Source organism: Callithrix jacchus, chromosome 19 (genome assembly GCF_049354715.1).
Source record: "Callithrix jacchus isolate 240 chromosome 19, calJac240_pri, whole genome shotgun sequence".
Lineage (NCBI taxonomy): Eukaryota > Metazoa > Chordata > Mammalia > Primates > Cebidae > Callithrix > Callithrix jacchus.
In genome coordinates this window covers 16062471-16081523 of record NC_133520.1, presented here as the reverse complement: position 1 = coordinate 16081523, position 19053 = coordinate 16062471, and the positions used below count along the sequence as shown (strand labels likewise).

Genomic DNA, 19053 nt, shown 5'->3' with positions numbered 1-19053 from the left:
AAAAAGATCATTTGCATGTTTTAAAGAAGATTATTTAAAGTAGTTAAGACACCTTCATATATTTATAAATTTAGGAAATCTATTACATTGAGAAAAATATACATTGTAAAATATAAGTTACAATTGAATAGACCTTGTAGTGAGTGATAGTGTGTTATTTTTGGTCGGTGAATTATTAGTGGATTGGTTATCTACTACTTCTCAATACATTTCATAAAAATGTAAGAAACAAAGTCAGTCATTAAACTATGTGAAATATTATACTTTTGGAAAGGTGTGTGTGAGGGGACAGGCTGATATTTGAAAGTAATAGCTAAAATCAAATATTTGAATAATGTCTGGTTGTTAGTTACCTGTTACAGTCTCTTTGATACTAAATCTGTGTTGTCTAATTTGGTAGACATTAACCCCTGTAGCTATTTTGATTTAAATTTAAATTAAGGCCTGCAGTGGCTTACACTTAGACTCCTAGCACTGTGGGAGGCTGAGGCAGGAGGATTGCTTGAGCCCGGGAGATTGAGACCAGCCTGAGCAACATAGGGAGACCCCATCTGTACCCCCAAAAAAAAAATACACACACACACACACACACATAAATATTTATATATGTATGTAACTATATCTATGCTGACTGTGGTGTTGTGTGCCTGTTGTAGAGACCCTGTCTCTACCAAAGAAAATATATAAATATATAAAAAATATATATATACCTATATATATGCTGACTGTGGTGTTCTGTGCCTGTAGTCCCAGCTACACAAGAGGCTGAGGTGGGAGGATCAGTTGAGCCCAGGAGTTTGAGGCTGCAGTGAACTGTGGTCCACGCCGTGGCACTCCAGCCTGGGTGACAGAGTGAGACCCTGTCTTGAAAACAAATTTTTTTTGAATTAATTTAAATGAAAAAGTAGTTTCCCAAAGCAGCCATATTTCAGTGTCTCAGTAGCCACACACATGTGGTTAGTGGTGACTGTGTTGAACACTGCACATAGAGAGCATTTTTTCCGTCATCACAGAAAGTTCTATTGCGTAGCAGTGTTGTATGAATTAATGAAAATTGCTACAGGATTTCACCAAGTTTATGTATTGTGAAAGTTGGAGAATAGAGTGCAAGATATTTGTTCTCTGGAATTCTTAGGTGGGAGCTTTTACAATGGTTAACCTGTCTGGTGGGGGAAAAGGAGGCTTTTAAATTATAGCGTTCTTGCTGTGTTATTTGTTCACAACAACCAGGCAAGGCAGTTAGTATTATCTCCATTTTATAGATGAGATCAAACCTGTAAATTGAACTGTAGTTTGAACCAAAGTTTGTCAGACTTTAAAATCCTCCATTTTTTGTTCTGGTGTCAGACTTTAGGAGTGGTGCTGAATGGATTATAATCCCTAGTTCATAGTGTGTAATCAATCATTGGCTATTGAAGACCCTTTTCTTCCTCACACTCATAGGCAACTATTTTAATCTGTGTTTGATTTATCTTTTTTTTTTTTAAAGTGAAAGCAAGTTTATTAAGAAAGTAAAGGAATAAAGAATAGCTATTCCGTAGACAGAACAGCCTGATTTATCTTTTTGTTTGTTTTTGCAAAATACAGCGTTGTAGCTTCAAATCTGTTAATTTGATGTTTACATGGATGTTGCTGTATTATATAATGTGAGATTTTCCTAGTTTATGATGTGTTTGATGATTTAAGCAGCTAGCCTTTTCAAAAGTTTTGCGAAAAAAAATCTTTCTACCTGGTGTTAGACTTTTTGGCCTTTGTAATCAGAGAAGCCTGAAAGAATCTCCATTTTCCTCTTTCCTTAGCGAGTATTGCTGGAGGATTATTTGTCCCTGAATGTTTGTATATAATTTATATTACTTTTATTTTCTTCGTCATTATGCAGCCCGTGATTACTTCTCGTACTTCTCACACGGTGTGTCTGAGCATTGTGTCTGCTTTTTTTAATTGAAATTTTTATTGGGCTAATTGTAGATTCATATACAGTTGTAAGAAATAATGTAGAGAGGGCCCTTGTATGTGTTGCCTAAGCACAGCTGCTTTTTATGCTTCTAATTTATATGTAGGCTTGCTGGGAAGGGGAGATGTAGACAAGCTTGTTAGAATTATGTTAAGAGTAAAGGCTGGAAGCTTTTTCTTATGAATGTAATGAATATATGAACATTAGCAGGTGGACTTTTAGCTGCTTTTTTGCTTAATTTTTAGTATTGTTGAATGAAAATTTTTAGCCAAATTAAATTTAACAGAGTTTAATTGAGCGGAGAATGGTTCACGAATTGGTCAGCCTCCTCAGCCAGTATAGGCCCAGAGAGACTTCAGCACAGGCATGTGGTGGAAGATTTATGGACAGAAAAAGGAAAGTGATATACAGAAAAGGAACTGTTCAAACAGCTGCATTAGTTCCAGCTAAGCGTTTGCTTTAGTTGAACATCATTTGAACAGTTGGCCCCTTTCGGTCAAAACTTGGCGACTGCCGCCAGAGTAGGTTACAGTCTGTTTATATATCTATTTATACATCTGTTTCTCTATTATGTACAGAGAAACTTTTAGGCCAAACTTAAAATATGTAGCCTAAAGGAGGTAACTTTAGGTTAAACTTGATGTAACAGTATGTATTTCAGGTAGTGAACTTATTATATAACTGAGTTTTGGATAAATGATATAGTGTTTATTTTCTTTTAAGCAAATTGAATTTTTCATACAAATACTATTGAAAGTGAATTATACAAATATGAAATCTTAAATTTGATAATGATTAGAGATTTCTATGTATGTTTTGTTTTAGGTTGTTTCACGAAGAAATCCAGAGGATGTCCAGGAGGTAACATCCATATGAAGATTTTATTTTATGTATTTGATAAAAATTTAATTAAATGCTTTTTTGAGGAAATTGCCTGAATCATTTGTACATCAAATTTTTTTTTTTTTGAGATGGAGTTTCACTCTTGTAGCTCAGGTTGGAGTGCAATGGCTTAATCTCAGCTCACTGCAACCTCTGCCTCCTGGGTTCAAGCGATTCTCCTGGTCAGCCTCCCGAGTACAGGGATTACAGGCATCCACCACCACCACACCCAGCTAATTTTTGTATTTTTAGTAGACACGGGGTTTCACCATGTTGGCTAGGCTGGTCTCGAACTCCTGACCTCAGGTGATCCACCTGCCTTGGCCTCCCAAAGTGCTGGGATTATAGGCGTGAGCCACTGTGCCCAGCTTGTATATCAAGTCTTTATATGTTTGCGTGAAGATTGTCTTCAGTTCACAAAACAGTAGCTGAAGTGTCCTATTCGAGACCTATTATGTAAGTGTTAAGTTTTAGTAGGTGTTAAGTTATAGAAATAAGAATTTAATGAATTATATATAGTGCGGTTTACTAAATGATAATTGGTCCGGTAACCAGTGTTTACAAGATTTCAGTATCAGTTAAGGGCCCCCTGTTTACCCATTTCAAGATCACAACACCTATGTAATAAAAAGTATTTGGTAACTAGTATTTATTTCAAAGATTCTAACGATATATAATGGGTCTCCACCTACTTTCACTTTTATATTGAGTTGACATGTTGACATCTTGGAAAACTGTTTTAGGTACAGATGTTTCTTTTTTAACTTTTTAAGTTAATAGGTTCTTTTGCAGATTCTTCTGTGCACTTCTTCCTTCTTTCTAAAATGATACCAGCCTGTTATGTTTTGCTTAAAATTGCGAAATTCTCTATTTGTATTTACTTCATGCTTGTTGTATATCTTTAGGAATCCTTACTGAGGAGCTTGCTGCTTTTAGTGTTTCTCGATTGACTTTTATTCTAGTCCCTACTCATTTTCACTAAGACTAGAAAGACATATATTGGGATTGTTTTTTTCTCCCTTATTAATGTGTGTTTAAAACAGATACTTTAAGTTTACAGTCCTCATTCTGCTGCAACAGTATTTTTTTTCCCCCCCACAATTAAATATGAAAGTCTTTGGGCAGTAGGTTCTTCTATTTAGCCACAGGCCCCACCACTCTACAGAAATACCTGGCTTGATTCATACATTTAAGCTGACTGGTACTGGTTGGTTTGAGTGTATCGCCCCAGGTTTAGATAGTATTTAAATTTTATACATTATCATTTCTGGCTATGTCTGATCTTATAGTTGTTTTTGTCCTATGATTTAAAAAAGATACATTTTATACAAAAATTAGCCAGGTGTGGTGGCAGGCACCTGTAATCCCAGCTACTTAGGAGGCTGAGGCAGGAGAATTGCTTGAACCTGGGACGGGGAGGTTGCAGTGAGCCTAGATTGCGCCACGGCACTCTAGCCTGGGAGACAGAGTAAGAATCTGTCTCAAAAAAAAAAAACAAAAAACAAAAACAGATACATTTAAGAAAGATTTAATACTATTTTCCTGATGGGTTTTAAGACAACCCCTCCCCCCCACCAGTAGTCAGGAAGAATATATGATATTGTTATTTTGAAAGATATAACATACCTTCATATATATATATATATATATATATATATATATATATATTATTTTCACTGGTGTGTTGTGTGTGTGTTTATGTATATGTACCATTAATTTATATATATCCCAGTGAAAGTAATTTGCACCGTGATTAAAGTACTTTTCTGTGTTTACTTGTGTCAGTTGATGAGTATGAACTATTCTTTAGATTTCTAGTTTACAACTCTTAAAATTGAAATGGGTGTATTTCCTTTGAATGCATTGTCTGATTGCTGTGCTGTAGTTTGTAGCCTGATGTTCCCATTTTCCAGGAAGAATCCTGAACCAACCTATCCATGAACATACTCTCTGCCATTTTCTTAATCCTTTTTTCGGGAAAACTCTTTTATAATAACAACTGTTGGTGAACCATTCATCAGAAAACTCTTGTAAGTGTCTTTTAGTTAGACAATTGCATGGTCCGTTGTTAGAAGTGGCATAAATTTTAAAAAAAGTCTTCTATTTAGTTGGCTTCTTAAAATATAGAATAACCTTGAAATTATAACAGTACTTTTTTAAGTTTCCCATTTAGTTTATTTAAATATTAGAATTCTCATTTGGGAGAGGAATTTACCACTTAAAGTTTGTTTTTCACTTCCTTTCACTTTCCTTCTCCATTAATTTATTCATTTGTTACTGCTTTAGACTATAGTAAGGCTTCACAAGTGCTCTTTGAAACTAGATGTACTGATAGTTCAACCAAATGTAGGGCTAGTAATATGCTAGCCTTACACAGTGGGAGAAATTTTGTTGTTTTTCTTTTATATATACTTTAGCACATGCCACCAGATATCAGTGTTTTCTTCCTAAGAATGTGAAAAAAATCTGTGGCCTCTTATTCAGTAGATCATGTAGAACATGAGCAGAAAAGTGAAGAAAGAGATGGTTTTGCTTTCCCTCACCGTTTTTTAAACAAATTAACCTATTCCTATTTCTCTCTACAGGTAGGATATTTCACTGGTGAGATTTGGGAAGGGAAAATAACTGAAATAGGACTTTCTATGTATTATATTAGAAATCTCTGTTAAATCCTTTCTTTAAAAAATAATTTTATTTATTATTATTATTATTTTTATTTATTTTTCGAGATGGAGTCTCACTCTATCACCCAGGCTGGATTGCCATGGCGCGATCTCAGCTCAACTGCAACCTCTGCCTCCCGGGCTCAAGCAATTCTCTTGCCTCAGCCTCCTGAGTAGCTAGGATTATAGACATACACCACCATGCCCGGCTAATTTTTGTATTTTATTTTTTTATTATTATTTTTTTTTTGAGACGGAGTTTCGCTCTTGTTACTTAGGCTGGAGTGCAATGGTGCCATCTCGGCTCACCGCAACCTCCACCTCCTGGGTTCAGGCAATTCTCCTGCCTCAGCCTCCTGAGTAGCTGGGATTACAGGCACGCACCACCATGCCCAGCTAATTTTTTGTATTTTTAGTAGAGACGGGGTTTCACCATGTTGACCAGGATGGTCTCGATCTCTTCACCTGGTGATCCACCCTTCTCGGCCTCCCAAAGTGCTGGGATTACAGGCTTGAGCCACCGCGCCCGGCTGAATTTGTATTTTTTATATGGTTGTCACTAAATTATATTTCATTGCTACATTTTCTTCAGAATGACTTTAATAAATAAGAAATGTATGCAAATTTGGTTCAATAAAGAAATAGGTGTTTTAGACCTATTTTTTCCAATGGGAAAGTAACTAACATTAATTAGAGGAAATAATTTCTGTATGTGTCTTTGAGGACTTCGCGTAGTCCAGATATGAAGATCAGTACTTATTGTTGTAGTGGAAGTATACATACCTTTGTTCACTTTTGTATTTTGAAGATTTCTGGAAACCTCAAAACTTAGAAGGAGTAAGAAGAAAAGGAGGCAGTGGATGTGATATTTTTGCAATATCTGTTAGGCATTTTGGTTCTACAGCCCTAGGGTTGAGAAGAAGGAATATGAGAATGAATAAATTAGGGCATGGTGAAGAAACACAGATTCTCACCTTGAGGGTTCTAATTCTTGCTCTGACAGACTGTCTGCTGATTTATATACCATGGTATTTTAATAGTTATTATAATTAAATTGTTAAATTTTGCTCCTTTTCTCTTACATTATTTAAAAATGACCCTAACTAGAATAAAAATTTTATTTGCAAATCTTAAGTATTTCCATGAACTACAATCTTTTGAATAACTTTCACATCCAGGTCATACTGGCCTTAACCTTATGTAATGTCCAGTTTATAATGTCATTTACCTTATATAAGGTACTGCTTTCAAAAGCCAATCACCCATTTCTCCCTTAATTCATTGGCAATGTAGTATGATTGTAATTTGATATATTTTTAAAATATAAAAATAGCAATTTTTTGTTCACATCATTCTGTTGTTAGAATCCTCACATCTCATTACACATGCTGAGAAACCTTTCCTGAGTGATTACCGCCTGTCTGCTACTGATCTTTTAATCTACAGGTTAATAGATCCTGCTTAGTTCTTGCTCTTAAAGCTATCTATCTCATTAAACAGCTCCAAGTAGCTCCCTCATGAGCTCCTAAATAAATATGTTGAAAACCAAAAATCTGTAGCAGAACTTGCTACACAGCTATTTCTTCTTCAGTGTTACTCAGTTTATTTATCATCTTAGGCAAATACTGAGTATGTACTTTTGTTTGAAAATTGCCTAAATTAATTATTTTGTCTTCGTTTAGTAATATATACTTGGCAATTCACTCTCCTTTTAAAAACGTCATCCTCAATTCCCTCCCCTTTTATTTTATTGTTGTGGGTCTACTGACCACTTCCCTTCAGGATTCTCTAAGGTAGTACTTTTTGTGAAGCCTTCTCAGATATGCAAGGCGGATTTAGGTACTACTTCTATAGCTCTCTTGGGCTGCCCCTTTGAACATTTTTCAAGCTGTCTTACCATGTTGTTGTTTTATGATGTGTTGGCTTATTCTTCCTAATTAGAATGTGAACTCTTTGAGGGCAGGGCCTGTTTTTCCCTTCTCTTCACACTTTGTGACAGTATGATGCTTAGTGCAAAGTAGGGCCATAAACATATTTGTTTCAGTGACTCTTTTTGTTGTTGAGTCAGTAAATACAAGGGAAGCATCACGAGGAAGCAGATTTTTAAAAATTAATTCATGTTGTAGTCTGTCTCGCCTCCTAAGATTATAACTGTTAACAATAAATTTATTAATTAAGGTAGAATTTTGGGCAGTATGAAAAAGTTTGCTGAAGAATTTTATACATGCAGAGAGTAGGTTTTTTGGCAAGAGTCTCTTAAATCACATCTGTTAACTGCTTGACCTGGTGTTTGCTCATTAGCATTACACTCTGTTGTTTATGAAAAACTTGTAGAAAAGTTTGTTAAAACTGAGATGATTAAGCTTTTCCGAAGTAAAGACCCCAGTATCTGAAGTAATGGGATTTAAAACTCAGCTTTATTCTGCTCTGTGGAGATTGAGGGGCTGAATCTGATATCAAGGCCATGCTTCAAATCCTTTTTCTTTACAATCTTTACAAAGTGTTTTTTGTTTTTTTTTTGGTTTAATCTGAGTAATGTTAAACAATAATTCAGACTAATGAAAGAAAACACACTTTTACATGTTGTCTCATCTAGGTGATTGTTACTTTGCTTTTTAAAATTGTACTAATTTTAATGATGTTCTGGTCAGGATTCAGCTTGCCTATAGAAATCTTATTACTCGTATAAATTATGGTTTATGAAAAAAGATTTACGACGTGAAGGTTCATGTTAATTGCTTGCTGCACAGCTACTTTTTCTTCAGTCTTTATCCTTTTAGGCAAAGACTGAGAATGTGCTTTTGTTTAAAAATTGCCTAAATTAATTATTTTGTCTTTATAAATGTATTATTTTGAGAAAGAATATATGTTTTGACATCGAACTCATTTGCAAGCCAATTGTAATTGGTTTTCTAAGAGGTGAAGTGACATTTTATGTAGTGTAAATCTTCTGGATTGAATATTTTTCCATTATGAATAAAACCATACTTGTTTAAAATGAAAATTTGAAACCAAAACAGAATAGTTTAAAGGATTATTGCTTTATGTGTAATATATTTTTACTTTATTTTTTTCTATGCTCCTGGTCAGCAGGAATCTGCTTTATATTTTTAAAGTAAATATTATTAGTTAATTTCAGTCAGTTAATCATATTGGTTAGGACGTGCATTTGCCTTTGCATGACAATTTTGAACACTTGAGTGAAAAGATTATTTGTTGTTCAGATATCTGAACCTAGATACATGTCTAATTTTATTCTCTTTTTAGATAATTGTATGGAAGAGATACAGTGATTTTAAGAAACTACACAAAGAACTATGGCAAATTCACAAAAACTTATTCCGACATTCAGAATTATTTCCTCCATTTGCTAAAGGAATAGTGTTTGGTAAGTGATTCTTTTGAAATTATAGTTTTAAAAAGTGATGATTAATATACTGAACTCTAACATAACTACAGTATGAAATCAGAAGCCTCTTTACTTATCGAGATAATTGATATTGTTCAGTAAGCACTGGAATTTTTCTTTTCTTGTTCTTGGTATAGTTTTGTATACCCAGAATATATTTAGTTTTCCCATCAATGAAACAAAACAACTTCAGTTCCAACCAACCAAATAAAAACCCTGTAGGAACATAAGAAAAGGTGATATTCAATTATTCTTATAGTTCTAAATTTCTTTTTTTTAAAAAATTGTCTCATTTTGTATAAATTTTCCGATACTGTGCTTATAGTATGAATGGTGTAATTTTCTAGTATTTGCTTCTTGCAACTTCTTTTTCATACCTTAGTATTCTTTTTTAAAATCTCATTAGTTTTCAAATACCTAGGTAACAGTTTTTTATATTAAATTTCTGTGTCAAAATAATTGGTGTGGTTTCTGTCCCCTGTCTGGATTTTGCCTGGGACTGTAGAATATTATTAATGTTTTTGTTTTTCTATAACTCTAACATAAGTGTTCTTATATGGATAGGACTTTATTTTTTTTTTGAAATGGAGTCTTGCTGTGTCATGTAGGCTGGAGTACAGTGGCACAATCTTGGCTCACTGCAACTTCCACCTCCTAGGTTCAAGTGATTCTCCTGCCTCAGCCTCCTGAGTAGTTGAGATTACAGGTGCCTCCCACCACGCCCAGCTAATTTTTGTATATTTAGTAGAGATGAGGTTTCATCATGTTGACCAGGCTGATCTCGAACTCCTGACCTCAAGTGATCCACCCGCCTCGGCCTCCCAAAGTGCTGGGATTATAGGCATGAGCCACTTTACCCAGCCAGAACATTTTATCTATTATTCTTTGCAACCAATTTCTGCATATGGAATTGCAGATTCAATGTATATGCACATTTATTTTTCAAACTAGACAATTTTTTTCAGATTGTGAAAGTAGTATATGCAAATAACTCAGATGCTACAGGAAAATACTTAAAAAGTAAATAGAAATTCAACAGTAATACCATCTCCTAGATAGTGTAATATTTTGGCATATTATTCTAGACTCCGTGTGAGTGTGTCTGTGGTGTATTTTTGTGCTTATGAATATGTGTATGCCTTTTTACCCATCTCTATATAGAAACCTCAAAAATGGAATCTTGCTATGTATGGTTTTGTAACCTGGTTTTATATAACAGTATATGTATATTGTTTCTTTATTTTTTATATAATAGCATATTATGATTGTCTTTTCATGTCAATAAAAAGATCTACATTACTAATTTTAATATGTACATAATCTTCCAGTTTTTATATGAACTGATTTAGTAACCGGTCTTTTACTGGTATATTACTTTTGGCCTCTGGCTGTTATAAATAACACCATAGTTAATATCATTATTCAGACATTGCTGAGAGGAGAATTAGTTAAGGGGTCTGCATATTTTTGTGACTTTTTAAATTTTTATTTTTTGCCTAAGAAGTCCCTGCTGTAATTTTTGTGACTTTTGATGCATATTGTCTCATGTTTTAAATAATTGTAACATTGTTGTCCTTTATACATTGGAATAACTTTTAAACTATTATTATTATTTTTTGAGATAGAGTATCACTCTGTCACCCAGGCTGGAGTACAGTGGCCTGATTTTACTCACTGTAGCCTTGACTCCCTGGGCTCAGGTGATTCTCCTACTTTGGCTTCCCAAGTAGCTGGGACTATAGGCGCACGCCACATGCCTGGCTAATTTTTCTGTTTTTTGTAGAAATGGAGTTTCACCACATTTCCTAGGCTGGTCTTGAACTCCTGGGGTTAAGCAATCTGCCTTCCTCAGCCTCCCGAAGTGTTGGGATTACAGGTGTGAGCCACTGTGCCTGGCAGAAAACTTTTAAAGTTTTATAGTTCTAAAATTCTTTTTTAAAGAGGCATGGCAATGTAAAATAAAAACAAAACACGAAACAAAGGTAGTATCGAAGAGTGTACAATAAAAACAAGTTTCTTACTCCTTCCCACCAACCAGTTTCCTTCTAGATATAACTGTTTTGTTTTTCGGGTATTTATTTCTGTATGTTTAATAAATTTATACCATTTTTTCTTTTGAGACAGAATTTTCTGTTGTTACCCAGGCTGGAGTGCAGTGGCGTGGTCTCGGTTCACTGCAACCTCCGCCTCCTGGGTTCAAGTGATTCTCCTGCCTCAGCCTCCTGAGTAGCTGGGATTACAGGCGCCCACCACCACACCCAACTAATTTTTTGTATTCTTAGTAGATGTGGGGTTATGCCATGTTGAGCAGGCTGGTCTCAAACTCCTGACCTCAAGTGATCCACCCACTTTGGCCTCCCAAAGTGCTGGGATTACAGGCATGAGCCACTGCACCTGGCCCATTACTTCTTGATTTAACAACTTTTACATACCTATTGACTCACTGCTCTGGTGAGTAAGGATTTAGCTTGTTTACCCTGTTTCTGTGTATTACTACATAATACTTTTAGTTCTTCTGTTGACTCTATTTCTTATTCTGTAACTATGGACAATATCGTTTGTCTTTGTAAAATGATTCTGATAGCATTTTTGATCTTCTTCCTGCCTCTTCGGCTCTTTTCACCACTTAACATTTGAAATCTGTACTTGTATTTTAACATTTGTCAAAGGTGATAATATTTATATTATCTTCAGTAGTCGTAATTAAGCTCCCATATGTAATGTACAGAATAATTCTCAAAGCTGGAATTTAATAAGCATCACTTATAACATTATTATTTTTTGAGATAGAGTCTCACTCTGCCACGCTGGGTGGGGTGCAGTGGTGTGATCACACAGCTGCGATCACCTGGGTTCAAGCAGTCCTCCCTTCTCAGCTCCCCGAGGAGCTGGGACTACAGGCGCATGCCACCATGCCTGTCTAATTTTTATAGTGACAGGTTTTCACCGTATTGCCCAGGCTGGTCTTGAATTCCTGAGCTTGGGCAATCCTCTTGCCTCAGCCTCCCTCGGTGCTGGGACTATAAGCATGAGCCATTGCGCCTGGCCTTATAACATTATTATGACAGAGCAAATATCGTTCAATATAAAGTCAGGTCGTGTACCACAATCACATTTTGTTCTGTGAGGTTCAATTGTTACAGTTACTTTGCCAACATAAGAAAAATGTTTAAGTGAAGTTTCCCGTCTGTTTTCCTTATGCTACACCAGGGAACTGAAATCATGCCACGTTTTAGTTTGCTGAATATTTGGACCATACCTTTTGTAATAGCCAGCCTCCAAGATGGCCTCCTATGATTCTTGTCTCCTGGTATTCACACCTTTGTGTATTCCCTTCTGTCTAAGTCTGTGTAGTGTTGCTACAAAGGAATACCTGGGGCTGGGTGATTTACAAAAAAAAGAGGTTTATTTCATTCGTGGCTCTACAGGAGGTAAAAGATGCATGGGGCTGCCATCTGCATCTAGGAAGGGCCTCAGATTGCTTCCACTCATGGCAGAAGGGGAATGGGAGGTGAGAGAACTCACCTACTATATGGTGAGAGAACAAAGCAAGAGAGAGAGGAGGAGGTGCCAGGCTTTTTCCCACAACCAGTTCTCTCTAAGAGTGAGAACAAGCAAGCCACTCATGGGGCATCCATTCCCATGATTCAAACACCTTACACCAGGCCTCACCTTGAATACTGGGGACCGAATTTCAACATCAGACTTGGTGGGACCAAACAAACCATATCCAAACCATAATACCCTCCCAGATTGTACCAGGGTTGGTCTATGTGACTAATAGCAAAAATGATGTTATGTCTCATTCCTGAGACTTTTTTATCAAAGACTGTGGCATCTCTCTTAAGGTATTCCCCCCCCGCCCCCCCCCACCGCCTTTCTCTTTCTCTCATAATTTACTCTGAGGGATACCAGCTTTTCCTATGATAAGAACATTCTGGTAGGCTATGGAGAGGCCCACATGGTGAGGAACAGGGGCATCCAGCCAAAACCTAGTAAGCACAAAGCTTGTCACAGCCACGTAAATAAACTTAGGAGCAGATTCTGCAGTCCCAGTCGGACTTTGAGATGACAGCAGTGTTGACTGACAATTAACAGCAATCTCAGGAGAGGCCGGAGCTAGAGCCACCCAGCCAAGCCACTTTTGAATTCCTGACCCTCAGGGACTGAGTGAGATAGTAAATGTTTGTTGTAGGCCGCCATGTTTTCAGATAATTTGTTTGTTACACAGCAATACCTACTTAATAGACTTCATAACAAAGCTGAAAATATGGAGAGTGGTTTTGAAATGAGCTGTGAGCTTTAAGGAGAGTGTCGGTGAGTGCCTGAAGTGCCTCTAAGATGTGATTAATTGGAGCCTGGTGGTATTTGGTAAGACTGCAAGTGAGGATTTGCAAGTTAGGTAAGTGTTACTGGAAACTGGAGGGAAGATTTCTCTTGTGTAGTTCCAGAAAGTTTAGCAACACTGTTACCTAAAGTTATGTGGAAGGTTGAAAATGTATCAAATGAACTGGGTAAGCTAGCTGAAGAGATTTCTACCCAGAGTGTTTATAGTATATGGTGCTTCTTGCTGTTCATAGTAAAATGTGAAAGGAGAGAGAGAAACTAAAGGAAGGATTGTTAAACCAAAAAGACCTAGGTCTTGTTTTGGAAATGCTGTCTTTCTGGACAGCAGAGAGTACTAAAATTAAGAAAGGACTTCTGATCAAATGTGGCCTGAAGATGAAGCTCAGTGTGAGCTCAAATCTTTCTTAAGGCCTCAGAAAGATTGAGTCAGACAAAAGCTCTCCAGAGATTAAGGTTGTGCCTTACATATCCTCTCAAATAGTAGGGCTTTGTGGAAGTGTAAGTAAGCCTCAGCCAAAGCTACAGAAGGGTTTAACTTGAGATCTGTGGCTATCACTTTTGTCTAGCTGAGTAAACCCCCAATAAGTCACAGGTGACTCCCCCCAGAAAAGTTAAAGGTAATTATATATGCAGAAACATTGTTAGCTTGGATTGGACTGACAAGCACAAAAACAGTACGAAGTGAAAACAGACTTTCGTCTCCCCCAAATTGTACTGGCAGGAAGGCTAAAAACAACTGTGAAGCCACAAACCTTGCTGTTTTTCATCGAAAAGGAGGTATGACTCAGAGGGTGGAACCAGTAGCCCAGAGGACGGAGCCAGAGCCTTGGAGAATTTATTCCCAGCCTGTGAACCTTAATCAGAAACTTCCAACATTTGCCTCCTGGATTTCAGAATTACTATGGACCCACTGACTTCTTTGGGTCTCCCATTTACCCGCTCTTTTATACAGGAATGTCTGTAGCAGTTATCCCATGACTGTCCCACTATTGTATATTGAGTGGGTAGAGGGGAGGTAACTTGTCTATAGTTTCACAAGTTAGGAAGATTGTACTTTAGGAGCTACACTTAAGGAATGACACCTGAAAACCTGAATCACACATGGATCTGACTTACATGATCGGGTTCTGGACTTTGAGTTGCTGCCATAATAGAATGAGACTTTTGGGTACCTTGTGAGGAGGGTGAGTAGATCTTGTATGTGGGTGAGGTGTGAATCTTTGAGGGCCAAAGAGTGGTCTGTGGTGGCCAGTTTCCAAGATGGTCCCCAGTGGTTCCTGTCTCCTGGTATTTATGTCCTTGTCAAGTCCCCTCCCACATTGAACCAGGATTAGTCTGTATGACTAGTGACATATGCAGAAGGGATGGTATGTCACTTCCAGGATTAAGTTATAAAAAAGAATGTAGCTTCCATCTTGTGTGCTCATGCTCCCAACTCCCCTCCATGTGTCTTTACATGTTTTGGGGTAAACTGGTTGCTGTATGGTGCCAACACTCAGGCTGCCTGTGGAGTTGAGGGATGTTTCAAACTTACAGAAAATTGCAAGAGGAAGAATAGTACAAGAACACCTGTATACTTTTCAACCAGATTCACTTATTGTTAAGCTTTTATTGTGAAGCATTTACTTTATCATTTGCTAGTGCCTGTCTTCTTTCTCTTTCCCTCTGTCTCTTTTCCTCTATCTCCCCCTCTCTCCCTCTGCCCCTCTCTCCCCCAGTGCACACATATAAAATATATGCACATAATTTTACATTATTTTAAGTTTTTAACTCTTCTTTTTTTGAGACAGGGTCTGACTTTGTTATCCAGGATGGAGTGCAGTGTCACAGTCATGGTTTACTGCAGTCTTGACCTCCAGGGCTCAAGTGATCCTCCCACTTCAGTCTCCCTAAGTGCTGGGATTATAGGTGTGAGCTACCACACCTGGCTGTAATTTTTTGATGAGCTATTCCAAACTTCATGTCCCTTTACTCCTAAGCACTTAAGTTCTTCACTAAGAATAGGGATATTCTATTACATCAGTGTATTAGAGTTATCAATTTGAGTAAATTTAATGTTGATACAATACTTTGATATAATCTACCATCTGTATTCCAGTTTTGTCAGTTGACCTTTTAATGTCATTTTTCTTCTCTCTGGTATAGGATCCATTGTAGGATTGGTATTTTATTTAGTCACTGTCTTTAGTCTCCTTTAATCTGGAATTTAATATAGCTATTTTTTTTTCGTTTTTCATTATACTGGCATTTTTGAAGAATACCTTCTCCCCTCTCTATCCAAGCCCCCTTACGTCTTTTTAAAGAGAGCAATCCTCAGTTTAGGTTCCTTGATGTTTTCTCATGTTTACTTCTAGGTTATGAATTCTTCCTGGTTGGATACTACATAGGTGTCCTCAGAGTATCTCATCTGAAGGCGTGGGATGTCTGTCTGCCCCTTTCTGCCCCTCATTAGTGATATGAATTTGTGTCACTTGGTCAAGGTATTATCTAGCTTTTTCACTGTGCTAGTTTCCTGTGGCTGCTGTAACAGATTACCATATACTTGGTAGTGTAAAACAATGGAAATTTATTTTCTCACAGTTATGAAGGCCAGAAGTCTGAAATCAGTATCACTGCGCTGAAATCAAGGTGTTGGCAGGGATATGCTCTTTTCAGAAGAGTGACACTGTTCCTTGCCTCTTTCAGCATTTAGTAGTTGTCCATGTTCCTTGCTTGTGGCAGCATTACTTCAGTCTACAGGGCCCTCAACTTCAAACCTCACTCTGCTCCATTATCATATTTCCCTCTTTGTGAAATTTCCCTCTGACTCTTTCATTAGGACACTTGTGAGACATTTAGTGCCCATCCAGATAATCCAGGATAATATACCCATCTCAGGATCCTTCATCATATCTGCAAAGACTCTTTTTCCAAATAAGATAATGTTTACAGGTTCCGGGGGTTAGCTTTGGGGGACCATTTTTCAGACTACTCCAAAATGTGTATTAATTTTTCTTTTCTTTCTCAAAGCTAATAAGTGACCTTTGAGGAGACATTTGTGAGTTTATGAAAACGTCTTGCTTTTCTGCAAAATTGTCCCTTGGATTTAATATCCATTAATGATTCTTGCCTGATCCAATGTGTATATATGATAGTTACAAAATAATGATTTTCAATTCTTGTACCCCTCCACCTTTGCTATACCCTTCCTTCTCTCTTTATCTGTGTCTCTGTGTTTATGCATCTATGTTTCTCTGCATATCTATCTGTGCAGCTGTGTAACTGTATCTATGTATCTATTTATTGTATCCATGAATCTGTCCATCTATCCCTAATTGATCTAGACTCATCAGAATTCATTAACGTTTTTAATTATCTTAATGCACAAATTGTCCCAGCTTTGATCAGTAGGAGCCCTTTTAAGCTGGATTCTATATCTTTGTAATTTCACCCCATCCTATTTTCTTTTTTTATTTTAGCACTTCTTCTCTTAAGGAATAACAAAATGTTCAGTGCTCATGAATTTATTCTGCTCCTGCCCTGAAATCTTCCATTTCGTCAAGGAGCCCTGGTTTCTTTTTGTGGATAATGGTGTTGAAAACTGTGCCACTTATCAGTTTATGATACTTCAGCTCAAATCCACCCTTCATGGCCTTTTCAGACCTCCTTTTCCAGCTGTCATGGATGAGCTTAGTCAGTAGAGGGTGTTGGAAGGACATCGTAGGAAGCAGGGTTTTGGTGTGTGCTTCCATTCCTGTTTGCTCTGTGTTGCCAGTGGTGTATGTGGGATGCCCAGTGCTACTCATCCCCTAGGAAATTTTGTTGTCAGATATTGCCTGTGGCTCTTTGCCTTCCAGTCTGGACCTGGTCACACCACAGCAGACTTTCCTGCTTGCCACTCTCGGCCTGTAGTTCCTTGCCCATGAAGCTTGACCCTCCTATTACTAGAACAGCTATGTCTGGGGCAACCAGTGGGTTACAGCCACATTGTCTCCAGTGAGATCTGAATTCCAGCCTTGGAGAGGAGGCACCTGTTTCAAGTATTTCCTTTGGTTCTCCTCCTCAACCCAGGCATTCCTAAGAGTTGTCTTTTATTTCCTCTTAGTAATTAATACTTCGTAAATAGTTAATAATTCTTTATAAGACTCCTTATTCAAGTCACTGTGTGGATTTCATTTTCTGTCTGGACCTTGGCTGCTATAGAAATCACTACCTGGACAGTAGGTATGCTCCTTGCAACTTGCTTCTAAACATTTTTACCAGCCAGAGTTAGGAAATGAAATACATTTATCTATGTGCATAGGTGTAATGCACACATTTACACATACCTCTAATCATTTGCAAGCCTGCATATATATATATATGTATGTGTATATATTATATAAGCATACATATATTTTAGAATTGTTTATAATAGCTTTAGTGAATCAGAGTTTTCTATGTTCAGTTATATGTTTCGTTCTTTGTACTTTCCTCCAACCCCCTGGTTTTAGGTTTCTGGTCTTGACTAGAAATTTCTCCTAATGTCTACATGTTTTACAACATGATTATTATAGTAATAGGTTAAAAAAAGTTTAAAAAATAATTATTGAGGAATTTATTTGAACAGGATGTCAGATGATGTTTTACTTGTTTTTACAGATGAACTTATAAGATCACTTGTTAGATAACCCACCTTTTTCTCAATGAAGTTGAACTATTATCTATATTATGTATAGACCTCATATGAGTTTTAAATAATTAAAGATTTTCTCTTTTGTGGCATTTATTTGTCTATTCTTATATAAATACCTGTTTTTATATCACACTGATTTTTGTCCAGTGGCTTTACAGAGTATGTTCTGATAGCTAGTACCAGCTGTATTTCTCATCAACATTGGAAAAATTGTTGCCTTTCAAGATCAGCCTGGAGTTCCTGGGGCTCGTACAGTGATAATTCTTGGTTCTAAGAGGCCTTGCCAGTTATTCCTTTATTGCTTCTTAGTTTGAAATCTCTTTCTGCATTTCCCACTTGGTTAATGGGTAGGACTCTTTCAGTGTTTTTTTCTTTATGGTGAATGCACTGTTAAGCTCAGCAGTGGAGGGTTCTTGTTGCAGGAGTGTAGGGGCTTGTCTCCCTCCTTCCAGTGTCCTGTGGATTTTGTTTTGTCTTGCTCTTTTTGCATTGTTGTCAGAGCCATTCTGCTTCGGCCATGTAATCTCTTGATAAGCTTGCAGGCTCAGCCAGTTTGGTGAGCATCTAGCTAAGGATACCAAGGTGCCACAGGCCTCTTGGGGACCGGGCTTCTAACTCTCTGACTCCTGTGTACCAGGAATTCGTCTGTGTATCTGCCCTTAGCTTTGGCCTGCTAGTACCCTGCAGAGTTGTTTGCTGTGTCCCATGTTCCCTCTCCCTGCCAATACATTTTGGACTCTAGGCCTGGTTGCCCTTCTGGAGCGTGGGCTCCTAATAACTTTCTCTCCTTCTGCATGCCTGTCTGCTGTCTTTCCTGCTTTAACCCCAGAAACTTGTTTCCTATGGCCTTCCCGGTGCAGATACTAGGTATCCCACACCTTGCATTACCTTGCTGGTGAGTTGGTTCCTCACACCATGACTGTGTGCTCACCTGCCAGCCTTGGCATGCTGGAATTCTGGAGGAGTCTTTCCTGCTTTTCTGGCAACTGCGGTGGCTTTTCTGGCAATGGCTCAGGTAACCTAGCAGACTTTTTTTTTCCCATCCAGTGGCTGCAGCCACACCTTCTCCACAGAGATCTGAATCCCAGCTTTGGGGAAGAGTTGCTCCTTCTAAGTTGTTCCTTCTTTGGGTCTTCTCGCTCAT

General features: G+C 37.5%; 1 protein-coding gene across 19 annotated transcripts in view; it reads left to right on the top strand.

The window, feature by feature from the left end:
* Nucleotides 1–19053, top strand: part of RPS6KC1 (ribosomal protein S6 kinase C1) — a 336154-nt gene that overhangs the window by 9869 nt on the left and 307232 nt on the right. For 18 of the 19 annotated variants that reach the window (XR_013529733.1, XR_008477939.2, XR_004737005.3 and 15 more), the window contains exons 2-3: nt 2780–2815; nt 8767–8887. Coding sequence is in view for 11 of the 19 variants with exons in the window: in XM_035280951.3 (XP_035136842.1) it covers nt 2780–2815; nt 8767–8887 (157 nt within the window). In the remaining 8 variants the exon portion in view is untranslated. Of the gene's footprint in view, nt 1–2779; nt 2816–8766; nt 8888–19053 lie in introns of those variants that run through there. The other variant, XM_078356597.1, reaches the window with a different exon arrangement.